Here is a 13,423-nt window from a genome sequence, read left to right as displayed (position 1 = left end):
AAGATGAGTGGCAATGATATGCATGGGAGGCTGAGGCACAGTGCCTTTAGGTATCTATTTTCCTGTAGTTACAGCTTTTCTGAACTTCCTATTTTTTTCAGAGGGGTGAGAGAACCCAGAATTTTGCAGCTGAATATTGTGGGCACTCAGACCACACATGAGAGCCCAAGGGACAGTTCCCATAATATAACTTAAAACAATCCCTTCTCCTCCTCCTCTAATGCTGCACAATTCCAGGAGAAATGTCAGTGGTACTGGGAAAAACAGGATCAAAGTATGTAAGCACTGAGGTGAGCCCTCACCTGGGTTACTCTTTCCTGCTGCAACTTCATCACTTCTACATCACTACTACAGAGGTTCTCAGGATGCTCTTTGACACTTGTACTTCAGGACATAAAATACCACACACACTGCTGCTCCACACCTCCTTCCCAAACTTTGCTCCCCAACGCTGAATTATCCAGTTTATATTACATCTGAATTTGGGGACAACTGAAAGCAAAAGGCAGGATTTTGGACCCATGCACCACTGTGTGCTTTCAGACAGCTCTGTATAAGCCCACAGACGAGTTTTTGGTCATGCAGTTCTTTGGCCACAAAGGCACAGAGAGTGAAACACAATTTACAGCCTGCAAATCCAGATGCCTTGAGGGCAAACATGAGGCCACACAGAGCCCCACTCGCCCCAAACAGGGGTGAGTAAAGAGGAAAAAAAAAGACCCAACTACTCTTTCTGAGCTATAATGTGGCGTTTGCACTCTGATTTCAGGCCCTGGGGGTCACTCCACAGGGCTCACAAAGGCTGGTCACCTGCTGCCCAAGTTCTCTGTGCCTTTGCTCCTGCACTTCAGCACTCCCCGGCAGGAAAAGTACCTTCTTTTCATGATACTGATGTGGAGATCCTCCTCCTGCTTTACTTCGGGGTGCTGACCATTGCTCTTGTCGCTCTCTTCGCTGTCGTCGCTGTGTGAGAAAATCGAGGTGAGCTCTTTCTTCGGGATCCTGGTGGGAGGTAAAGGGATCGTCCTCTTCTCTGCCAGGCGGCCCCGGTTCTGGAATTAGTTGCAATGGGAAAGGGCAAGAGGAGGAGAGAAGAAAACAAAGGACTTGGTCAGGAAACTCAAACCCAAGGAGCTCCTGTCAAAGAGCTGCCCTGAGAAGGCAGCACTGTCAGTCCCACTGTTAGGGTGGGTGGGCAAAGGCCCTGCTCACTTTGCAAGAGGCTTTGCAGCAAAGGCACAGCTGTATCTAATTCTTCCAGTTCTAATCAAGTCATGCCCTTCCAGCCTCTCCCACCTCTTCATTCCTAGCTTGTGTCTGATCCACATCAATAGGAAAGGGAGATGGCACCAGTCTTTCTCTCCAGAGTATTTCCTACCTGCACATTAACATACTGGAGTAAGTTCAATTAAACCTTTGCCAGTAGCCCAGGGAAGCCATGATCCAGATAATCCAGAGCACTTCTGACTGTAAAGGGGGAAAACTGCCTGTGCCAGCCAGCAGCAGGTTCCTCTCACACCACTGAACAGTCCACAGCAACTTCAACCTGAATTACTGAGGTTACTTCCCACTGCTCATCTGCATGTTGAGATGGACTGAGCCTTGCAGAGATGTCCCTCAGTGCTCCTCCCTCACCAGCTCACTGCTGACAGGGCACAGCTATGCAGGAGGAGAACTCCCAGGAGGCCTTTTTCCTCACATTTACAGAACCTGGCACAGCATGACCCTGGTCCCAACCTCCTCCTCTCTTCAAGAAGTGAGATGTATCACAGATCACCCTGTCCCTGCAGCCTCTGTGCCTGATCCACAAGAAGACACAAACCCAGTGCAGCCTAAGCCAGACTGTGCTGGGCTTTAGCTCCCACTGGGACAGAACAGGTTTTTAGGATTGGGGTGTTTGGCTCCATCTGTGACTGACCAAGACAAGAGCCATAACATGAGCACTCCCAGTGGAAGATGTACACTGGAAACCCAGGGAGACTGTGGTGTCATTCCCTCCCCCCCCCAACCCATCCCAGAATCTAAACTTTTAGCAAACAAAATGGTGAAACTGGGATGGGAACCACAGCAGGGGGAAGGGAAGCACAGTCCTGTGCATGTGCTTTGTACAGGAAGAAAGGTGTGTGGAACAGGCTGAATAAGTGCAGAGTAACACTGAATTAATAACAGTTCCTCTGAAACATCGATTCCAACTTTCCAAGTAAACCTGGCAAAACACAAAGGTCCTGGGAAAGCCAGTCAGGCTCTCTGCAGGGGAGAACCAGGAACACTAAATGATGGAAGAGCCCGTGCTTTTTTTTAATTAAATAAATTAAGAACCTTCCACAAATACAAAACAAAAAACTTGTTTACTTCTGTCAATAAATTCCAGTTGTGCTCATTAAGGGGAGTCCTAATCGCTGTGATAATTAGCTAAATCCATCTGGAAGGCATCACCCCAAGGAGCCACGTTAGAGCTTTCCCACCCTGATGCAGGTCCAAGCCAAGAATGCAGCTGTCTGTGAACAGCAGACACCCAAGGGAGAGCAGAGCAGTGGGCCAAGCTGGCACAAAAACGGGAAAACACGTCCACAAGGAGAAAGACACGCACTTTATACACTGTGTGTGTGTCTCCAACCCTCATGTGGGAGGTGCATTTCCACCCCTGCCCCTCTCCTGCTCCAGTGCAAACAGAGAATGTGCACCAAGTTCATCCTCTGCCCAAAGTCACCTCAGGAGCACGAGCTCACTCGGAGCCAGAAGGACGGCAGGGAGGTGAGGAGAGAACGGGAAAAGCGAGGGGATGGAAAGGAAAAGCAAGGAGGGCAGTATTTGCACCAGATTTCTGTCATGGACCAGCATGAGCTTCACCACCCAAAGCTTTCTGTGTTTTTCAGGAGTTGCAATTAAAGGGGACGGGGAGGGAGGGGGGTGCAAATTTCCGCCCCAGAATAATTGGAAATCACTCTCTGCTGTGGCTTCGCGGGCTAAAGAGAACGGCACAGATCAGACACTAAAAATCATTTTATGGCCATTATGGCACCTCGGAGCAGTTAGCAGGTCTCAGTGACTGCCCAGGGACTCGTCAGCCCCGAGCAGAGTGAGAGTGCAGCAAACAGGGAGGTGCTGAGCCCACGGAAACAGCCCCCAGGCCACAGCACGGGTCGCCCCTTCCCCTGCTCCTCAGGGTGCTTTTCCTTTGCCTTTCTGTAAATTGTACCCTTACACCTAAAGCTGCTGCACATGCACACATATATAACATACAGATATTGCAGATGTACCTATATAGGTAACACCTGACACATCTTCCCTTAAAAGGCAAATAAATGAGCGTGAATGGAGGAAGAGAATTTGCATCTGCAGCGACCTCTGGTCACAGGTGACCTGCCCTGCTTTTGTAGGACAACAATAGAACCAGAGTGGTTCCAGTGTCCCTGTAAGCCCCAACATTCCAGCCCCAGCAGTGCATTTATTTTTTTTAAGTTCTGTTTACTCTGTACTTTGCATTTTTTTTTGCCATCAGGTTTGGGGTGCTTTTATTTATTTATTTACTGCGTCTCTCAGTTCGCAGAAAATTAAAATAGACTGAGCCAATCAATTTTGCCTTTTATATTCATCTATAGTCAGTTTTGAATCAATTGCACTTTCTTAATCTGTTTAGAGGCATTCACCAGTAGATACACATTACTTTTAAATTAAGCACAAAGGTAGCCAGAAGCCTGGCCCAGAACCTGCTGCAATCAATTGCCTTTCCATTGACTTCAAAGGGCGCCGGTCCAAGCTGCAAACAAAACAAAAAACACACTCCAAAACACACTAAGGAATCTTTCCTGGGTTTTGCTGAAGTTTTTTTTTCAGTTGTGCAGATAGATTACAGAACAGCAATGTACCTGCAGAGGTGAGCAGTGGGTTGAGACACCTACAGTGACTCCAATTCAGGGTTATCAAGTACCAGTGGTGAGTGGCAGCAGGTAGTAAGGTCTGCACTGAGCAAGAACACACTCAGAGACTGCAGGGGCATCACCAGATGTGGGGAGGTACGTTAGGATTTACAGGTATTCGGTGTAAACCTCATAATCTCACATTTAAAAAGCTCGTGTATGGGTGGCAGTGTCACTGCACTGATCTCACACAGCTGTGGGATGCTGGTCCTGAACCCTGTATAAAGGCTTGAGCATTTTTAAAAAATAAACTGCCTCCCAATTGGTTGAGACTCACTGGGATGTCTGATGAAGGGAGACTACAAAACAGGTGGAGAGAGACTATTTACAAGGGCCTGGAGAGACAAGACAAGGGGGAACAGCTTCAAACTGAAAGTAGGTTTAGATTAGAGATTAGGAGGAAATCCTTCCCTGTGAGGGTGGGCAGGCCCTGGCACAGGTTGCCCAGAGAAGCTGTGGCTGCCCCATCCCTGGAAGTGTCCAAGGCCAGGTTGGACAAGGCTTGGAACAACTTGGTCCAGTGGAAGGTGTCCCTGCCCAGGGCAGGGGCTGGAACTGGATGATCATTAAGACTCCTTCCAACCTAAACCATTCCATGATTCTATGAGTCTACGCTTGGGAAAACAACCCAAAACCAACAGTCACGTACTGTGAGAGCCAGGCGCCTGGGACACTCCTTTCCCCATTAAATAACCCCATTTTTACACACCTGAAGAGTGGGGGGAAGGTGTCCTCTGCCAGCTGGCTTCTTCAAACCAGTGGGACTGTTTTGGCCAGTGAGTCAGAAGGAGCATTTTCTGGGGCTGCAGAGCCAGCAGCTGTCCCAGCAGGGGCAGAACCCCCAGCAGAAAGATGAGAGCAGTAAATACAGCTCAGAGCTCATCCAGCACAGCCAGCTTGCCTGCCTGCCAGCTGCCCAGTCCAGGAGGACAGACAGAAAGTGGTAAGGAACAGAATATGCCCCTGAGAGCGGGGGGGGAACACAGGACCCTCCCCAGAGGTGAAACAGCCAGGCAGCCAAAATGCTGATGCAGAGTTATGGCACAGTTAATAATAAACCTGCAACAAACCCTCCAACAACCTCTTCAGGGCCTGAGAGGAGTCCAACCAAAGAGCTTCCCTTCAGGACAGACACTGACTCAGCTCAGGGGAAACCTCTCCAGGCTTGCACCCTCCTTTCACAGCAAGAGGATTTCCCCCACTCCTTGGATCCAGGGCGGAGAACACAATATCTCTCTTTAATTAGTGTAACTAGAAAGTTAAAACGTTCCTGCAATTCTCCAAAGCCTTTCCAAGGGGTGAGCGTTGAGGGCACGGCAGAACTGCCTGGTGCATTAGGGCTCCCTTCCCCTTCATACATTGTTAAAGATTAATTTTGTGGGTTATGATTCCAGCTAACGAAGCACAGCTGGAGTTTGAGTCAATAAACCCTCCGTCCCCCCAGACAATTGAGCTCCCACCCGGCCGCTCCTGCGTCAGCCCAGCCCTCCGTCACTCACCACTTCACCCTCCCAGGGTCTTTTGACACCATTAATTGCTTTCATTGCCTCTCAAAGTATTGTCTGGGTGGGGGGTTGCTTTGTTTTTAAAAAATCACAGACAGGCATATTTCCTTTCCCCAGGAAAAATATCAGATGGGGGACCAGCACGCTATTTAGTGTCACCCACTATCCAGAGATTGAACTGCAATTAAAAAAAAAAAAAAACAATAAAAACAACAACCTGGGAACAGCAGCAGGTTACCCGAGTGGAGAAGCCTGGAAGCCCCATCGTTCTTGCCATGAAAGGCAAGGACCGTCGGAAAGATGGAAAAGAAAACAGAGGGGATGTTTCTTCCCTTCCCGAGAGCTGGGGGGGAAATTCCGCTCCGGGTGGCTAAACAAGGTCAGCGGAGTTACAAAATAAAATCTCTCTTCCCCCCCCACCCATCCAACCCCCTCGTGGCTCTCCCCTGGAGCCCCGTCCTCCCAGCCACGAATTCCAAAATCCGAAGTGTTGCATAAGAGCCCTGGGAGAGCTCGCAGATGGAATGACGGGCGGAGAGCATGGGACTTGGGGGAGAGACAGGAAGGGAGGGTTAGGAAAGGTTTCCTGCCCTGGGAGCTACTGCAACAAGGTCAAAACAGCTGAACGCCCTGGTGTGACATTCAAAGTCAGCCAGAGAAGGAAAGATTCCTTGCCGAGAGAGAGTCCCTGGTGAGCGTTTAATTGATCCCAGCAATGGAAAAGGCCTCTGCTCCGAGAGCTGCAAGGCAAAAAAGCTCCACGGAAAAAAAAAAACAAACCAAACAAAACAAAATAATGCACATGAAAGCAAAGCTTTTTGCCGGTCCACATTAACTGCCAGCCAAACTCTGGACGTCTGATCCCGTCGGGAATTGACCCAAGCACATGAGCAGGTGCAGTCCCTGCAGTCACCACTTCTCCAGCATCCAAGTCGGTACCATTAAAAAAAAAAGGCAAAAAAAAAAAAAAAAAAAGCACAGAAATGCAAATGCACAACGAATTTGCACAAAAATATCAAAGCTGTTTGCAAGATGATTCACGTGCCCGTGATTCAACTCTCTAAAATAATTACTATTGGATAAAAAGGGAAAAAAAAAAAAAAAACAAACAAAAACCAAAACCCTGCAGGAAAACAAAACCCCAGCACATGCATTCCTTCTGCATACGTAAAGCTGGGAAATACAGGGAGCAGACTGGGAATGCTGGGGGGAGGTAAGAGGGGAGGTTTGTGCGCTGCCAATGCTGGGAGCTGGAGAATTCTAAATCTTTTCCATATGTGAAGGAAATCCTCAAGCCCAGACAGCATTTTCTCTCTCTTTTTATTGATAATAAAGATAGGGAAAAGGAAAGGGGGAGGTTCTGAGAGCCAGGAATATTTTTCTTTTACTTTTCCAAATAATAAACCCGCTCAAATGGCTTTAATTAGGGAAATTACACAGCAACGGAGACCACACATCCCTCTGTAGAATAACTGACAGAGTTTGCATTTACCTTCAGCTGTGATTAGTGTAAACACCTAAGAAAGGGTCAAGTTGCCTTCCAAGATAATCCTCCCCTCTCCCCTGGGCCTTCATTAGCTGTTCCAGCCCAACGTGCTACCAGGGGTGTTTCGGTAGCAAATCCGGCCCAGGCACAGCTCTGCTGCCCTGAGCTTACCAGCAGCTCCATCAAAACAGAGGTCACAGGCAGAGGAAGGTGTCCAGGCTCTCATCCCACCTCCTGCTCTGCTGTTCAGTAATGAACAGATGAATAAAACAACAGCCGGCAGCTTCTCCGCGGCGCTTTCCTGCCTCCCTGCCAGCCCCAGCCCAGCCCTTTCACCTGACCACTGACAGGTTTATTGTTCATCATCTCCTTCCAGGGACACCAGCGTTACACTGAGGTTGTTCCAGAGCAGGAGGGAATGGCCCAAAGTACAGAGGGAGCAGGAGGGAACAGACAGAAAAAATTAAGGCAATATAGAGCACGGAGACTCTTCCAGGTTTTGGGGACTGTGTCACACTCTTCATCAGAGTCTCGTGGAAGTGGTTTACAGGTTTTGGCAACGACTAGAGGAGCCAGCTGAGGAGGCAGGTGGGCATAACCAAACAGGTCTAAGAGCTGTCACCAGGGGACAACAGATTTTGGGGATAACTGTCCCCCAGCAGGCTCTCAAGGGCTCCCCGTGACGATTCCTCATTAAAGGTTTTGAGTTGTCGTCAACTGGTTTACAGACAAGCTCTCAACTCCAGCACAAAGAGCCCAGGCTCATTTTTTAGGGCATTTTATCTTCTGAGAGAAAGTGAAGTTTACCAGAGAAGAAAATTACCCTTAACCACAATTTCCCTGTGTGATCCCAAGCAACTCACTTGACCTCATCGTGCTCGGTCTCCTGCTATAAAAAGCCATCACCAACACATTCCCTCCCTTGTACCTATTTCTCCATCCTGTTTATATGGTTTATCCTGTTTATACTGGAAGCTCTTTTGGGGCAGAGAATGACGTGTCGAGTCTGAGGCTGCGCAGAGAAAACTGAGCTGGAGGTACTGCTAAAAGTGGAGAAAATATGCACGTTTGAAACCAAAAGAAAAGTTCCCCAGAAGCGAAGCTACAGCTCTTCCCCCATCAATACTAACAACGTTATTTTCTGAAGCCCTAAAGAAACAGATGAACAAGATCTGTGAACAGAAGGGAACATTTCCCATTTATTATCTCTCGGTGAATTATAAAGCCTAAAGGATAATTTGTTAATAGAGCGAGAGCTGTGCGTTTCTGGAGAAGCCAACTGGAATTTCCAGTCTTTGGAGGGAGGCAAGTCTAAGAGAGAAAAATCTATCAGCCCTTTGGAGCTACCTGTTTTCAAAAACTCTTTGGAAGAAGGCTGAAAAGTGGCCTAGTCTTTGTTTTCTGTGTCTGCTTCCACATCAAATGGCTTTGTCCCTTTCAGTCTGAGGTTGCAAAGAAGGAAGCAGAGATGTGAAGCCAGGTCCTCAGGCAATGTAAGTCAGTATTAATGGAGCAAAAGTCAAGTTACACCAGCTGAGGATGTGCTACACTGTTGCTATCTCCGAAACAAAGGCAAAACTTACATATTTTTCTCTCTTTTTTTTTTTTTTTCTTTCCTGCTCCTCCTGTCTGGTGAAGAGACAAGGAGCAAAAGGGCATGGATGCTTTCAGACATTTCCCCTTGTCTTCCTTCCCCTCACTGCTGTACCTTTCGAGTGGCAGAAAAACACAAGAGAACAAAATCAACGGCCCATCGTTCCCTCAGGTGTAAATGTTTCACTCCAAAGTTTCATTCCAGCGGGTCCAAGAGAACACAGCAAGTCTGAAATACTTCATCAGCAGGAATCTGACTGGGCTTTATGCTCTTACTCTGCTCTGGAGACACACACTTAAAGCACTTGGGATCCTTGAGATATCCAAGCGTGGCTCAGAGCCTGCTCAACCAAAAGGAGATGGACGTGGGCTGTGTTCAAGTCCTACAAAAATGAGGACCAGCCACTGCAGCTCTTCACTGGGCAGGGTGCAATTTCTGCCTCGAGTTCTGTTTTGAGTTTTTTTTTCTTTTTTTGATAAGTCTTCGCTGTCTTAAAGAGCAACTTTCACGAGATCAAACAGAGAAGTTAAGTTTCTCCCCAAATGCCTGTTGCTGCTCTAACAGAAACCAAACCAGGTTTTATCTGAACACTTGAGCATGTTTCACAAAGAAAATTCACTAATTATTCTCTTCACCTAATGGCACAGACAGACCTGGATTTGTTGCATCAGTCCCTCCTTTTCTTGTCCATATGAAAGAAGATTTTCACTGCTGCTGTAGTTATTGAGAGCCACAGCTGGTTCTGCTGGAAACACCCAATCCAACACCATCCTTAAAAGCTGGGCTTCCAGAATACCGAAGTGAATCAAAATACTGATCACTGATGACTTAGAAACCATAAGCTCATGGTTCAGCTTGCAGAGTGGCAGCCCCCAACCCCAGCCTTGCTCACCTTGAACATCCTGGTGCTGGACTGACCCCAGAATCACCTCCTGTCCATCCCCACAGCTGGACCACTCTCGTCACAGGCAGGAGATGGCAACTAACCAGAGGGCAATGCTTCTCAGCTTTAAAAGGATTTGTTTCCCCTCAGTTTCCCTCAAAACTGAAGCAACCAAACTGACAGGAGCAGAGAAACAGCAGCTGCTCCACACAGCGGGGACGAGTAACCAGAGCTTAGAGTTACATCCCAGTATTCCCCAGGGAAGCTGGTGCCAAAAACCAGCCACATCTGCCTCCGTGACAGGACCACCCAGCACATCCTCCCTGCATGGCAGACACCCCTCTTCAAGAGCCTTGAGCTCAAGCCTCCCTTTAACACCTGCACAGAGACCAACCAGGCTGGTAAAGGTATAAAAAGATCCCCATCCTGTGGTGTTCCAAGTCTGATCCCAGCACTGACGAGCAGGTCAGAAAAATCTGAGGACGGAGCTGCCGCCTCCCGAGTGAGCAACAGCCAGGTCTGCCCACAAAGCTTCCCTGGGATGACTCAGCCCAGGCAAACCTTGAAAATCCAAAGCAAACAAGAAAACCACCAATATTAATTAAGACTCTGCAAAAAAAAAAAAAAAAAAGCCTGGTGTTTAAGGAGCTTCATAAACCGTCGATACCAAAGCAAAACAGAGAAAGGTTCACTCACAGATGTGGCACCATGGGCAGAGTTTGCCTGAGCAGAATGTGTTCAAGGTGACACTCCGGGTTTGGAAGGACCCTTTTTTTACAAATCAAACCCTCTGACACCTGCTGCATGCACAGGAGTGAAGCCACAGTGTCCCTGGAGCCCCTTCCCTACCACACAGAGCCAAAACCCAGTGGAGTCTGAGCCAACTGTCATCTGCTACGCTGCCATGACACAACACTTTCTGTTTGGAAAGCACAGTGTGTTTATAAACTTCTGTTATTTAAAGGATTTAACACATCTGGAAGGCTGGTGAGGAGCAGCAGGTCCATTTCACAGCATGGTGAAGATATGTAAGATGATGAATTAAGTCACACAGCGAGGCCACTGCAGAGCCAGGAGCTGCCTGTTGCACTTCCAAAGCCAAAGGGAAAATAACATTCACATCCAGTGTGGAGAAACAGCTCTGTGGACCCCTTTCAACAATCACAGGAACTGGGCTGCAATACCTGAGCAATGCCATCAGGTGCTGTGGGCATAAACTCATCCTTTCAAGTGAAAAACCAGCTGAAGCTGCCCCGCTCTCTCCCTCCCAATCCCCCTGCCTTCAGATGTGCACACACACACACACACACACAGAGCCTCCACGAGGGAAGCACAAAGGACGTGGTTCAGATAATTGGAAGAGACCGACTGACAAATTGATCCTCCGCTCCTTTAACCTGAGCGGTGTCACCGAGCGCGGGTGACAAAGAGCTGTGCAGGCACAGAGTGCCCGGTGACAAAGAGCTGTGCAGGCACAGAGTGCCCGCTGACAAAGAGCTGTGCAGGCACAGAGTGCCCGCTGACAAAGAGCTGTGCAGGCACAGAGTGCCCGCTGACAAAGAGCTGTGCAGGCACAGAGTGCCCGTCACCGCGCCGGGGGTGTCACTGCTCGCTGTTCAGCACCAGCCAGCCCCGCACTGAGGCTGCACGGGGCAGTCACCCCTGGCAGGGGACTCGCAGCACCCCCTTAAAGTCATTTTGGGGCGATTATCTGACTTCACACGCAGCCTGCCTCACACAAGATCTGCTGGGTAAGGACAAAACGAGGGAGAACGAGAGCAGTTGTGTCTGTCACTCTGCTCCTGCTGTCACCTCCCTTGTGTTACACACCGTGTGGTGATGTAAAACCAGCAAAAAGACCGTTTCCCCCTTCTCCTCCTTTCCCTGTTACCTTTCACAGCTCAAGGTCCCCTTTTCTGTCGTTTTATCCGTTTCCTTAAGCCTTGTCTCCCTTCCCACATCCCTCCCAACCCCAAACCAGCACACATTACCTATGCAAACCACTGCTTCCATCCTCGCTCCGTGATTTGCCTGCCACACCTGGGGGATTTCCCAGCAAATTGTATTACTTTATTTGGTCAATTGGCCTACAAATTGATTTTCCTGTACAAATAATGAACATTTATGGTTATTTTCCCCATAGACTGCTTTATTTCACATGTAACAAAGACTGATTTCCTCCAGGTTTTGAGACCTGAGCATATGAGCTGCAGTTACTGTGACCCCTGGGTGATGGATGGCAAGGACTCGAAGCACAACAGGAGGGTCTGGGGTTGGTTTTTTTTCTCCCCTTACTACAGAGAGAGATGGCAGCTGGAAGTATAAACACTGGTACCAAACCAAGGAATTCTGCTTACTATGGGAATAAATTGGACTGTCTTAAAAGATCCTCAGTCCTAGGATCAGCCCCAAGGCCGAGCAAATGCCCATGAAGGAATCAGGGGGGACAGAGGACTGAGCTGGTGTCCTGGACAGGGATGGCAGAAGGCTGTGAGCCACCAGCATGGCCAGATGCCCAAAGCATTTGAAACGGCATCCCCTGCTCATCACAATTTTTTGGGGACACTCTGCAAGGCCTTTTCTTAATCTCAATGATGTCATTGTGGAGGAAAGGGGAGGAGGAGGAATCAGGGAAGAAGGGTTTCTAGAAAACCAGCTGGGAGCGAGGGGGGCCTGCTGTGATTCGTGGGCAGGGAGTGCAGTGTTGTTCTGCCCTCACCTCCCCAAGGGTGCAGAGCCACAGCAACAGCTCCACAATACATTTCCCTTCCACTAATGAGAAAACGACTTTCGAGACAGAGCCTGGAGCAAGTTTTGAAGGTCACTCCCCGCAGGTGTGGGAATGAATTGGGCTAGACCAGAGTCCAAGCCTAAGTTATTCTGCTTAGGCCACAAAGGCTTATTTGTGTGCGTTTGGGGGGGTTAATAGCCCGAGGGCTGTGATGTGTGTGTATGTTTAATTTAATACCTCTTGATGGCTGAGGCTGCGAGGGACAGAGAGGCCTCAGCCTTGGCACTGAGGAAAGGCAGAGACAGGGAGGTTTCTGAGGTGAATCTGAGTGAGGGTGGACACAGAAGGGAAAGTCAATTATGTGGAATAAGTCTCGGCTGCCTGCAATTCCCCATCCCCAGTCCTCGGGGGCGGGTTTGGCCCATGAAGTCTGACTTCAAATCCAATAAAAAATTAACTGATTTTGAACAACTACTAGACATGCCTCCTTGGAGTTTTAAGACGTGCTCTTCAGCTGCAGCGCAGAGTGGAATTAATGAACGGAAAGAGAGGCTGAGAGTATCAGGCACGAGGCTGAAGGCACTGCCAAATTCCTGCTTAGCTTCTCTGACTCGGAGGGGGGGTCCCTCCCTTCTTGGCACTGCTAAGGACTGACATGCCCTCGGTCCACCAAGATGCTGCTCGGCTGAGAGCCCCACAAAGAGCTATGTCATGACTGAGGGGACACTCATCCTCCATCACAAGCTACTCCAGGCAAGGATGCATCTCCCACAGCCTGTCAGTTCGGTGTGCAGGCGTTTCACTCTGCACTGTGCTTCCATGGGCTCCACAGCTGAACTGCTACACAGCCCCACCAGAACACAGCTGAAAGTCCACCTCGACAGGGACATCAGTGCTAGGAGATCAAGTCTGCCCTCACACCCCACTCCTACTCAGAAGCCAGATGACATGTGCTGGTTGAGCCAGCAGAGAGGGAACCTAAATGCTGAGAGGGGACACTGAGATTCCAAGTGCTTTGTGTGAAGAAATGGGGTGTCAGACAGGTGACCTGCTGTGGGCATCACAACACCTCCGACAAGGACAACAAAAAGGAGCTGATTATCAGCTTCACAGGGTGCAGTCCCTGGAATCACACTGTGAAACCCATTCTCCTCACTCAGCTGACACGATGAGCAAACATTAAAGTCCAGCTCCAGGGTAGCAGTAACAGCACTTTGCAGTTGTCCATAACCTTGCACTCCAAGGCCTGCAGCAGCTCTTCCAAAAAGAGGCACAGGCTAGGATTCTACTCTTGGACCATCATC

The 13,423-nt window shown here is 48.9% G+C and overlaps 1 protein-coding gene across 5 annotated transcripts in view; it reads right to left on the bottom strand.

The window, feature by feature from the left end:
- The window catches only part of SAMD11 (sterile alpha motif domain containing 11), a 114,500-nt gene that overhangs the window by 79,248 nt on the left and 21,829 nt on the right, over positions 1–13,423 (bottom strand). For all 5 annotated transcript variants that reach the window (XM_027728599.2, XM_027728603.2, XM_027728606.2 and 2 more), the window contains one exon: positions 874–1,052. In XM_027728599.2, coding sequence (XP_027584400.1) covers positions 874–1,052 — 179 coding nt within the window. The remainder of the gene's footprint in view (positions 1–873; positions 1,053–13,423) is intronic.

The sequence above is a fragment of the Pipra filicauda genome, unplaced genomic scaffold (genome assembly GCF_003945595.2).
Source record: "Pipra filicauda isolate LSUMZ 115617 unplaced genomic scaffold, ASM394559v2 scaffold87_size3191425_pilon, whole genome shotgun sequence".
NCBI classification, from domain to species: domain Eukaryota; kingdom Metazoa; phylum Chordata; class Aves; order Passeriformes; family Pipridae; genus Pipra; species Pipra filicauda.
Note: the sequence above shows the minus strand (reverse complement) of the source record. Positions and strands in the feature narration are given on the sequence as shown.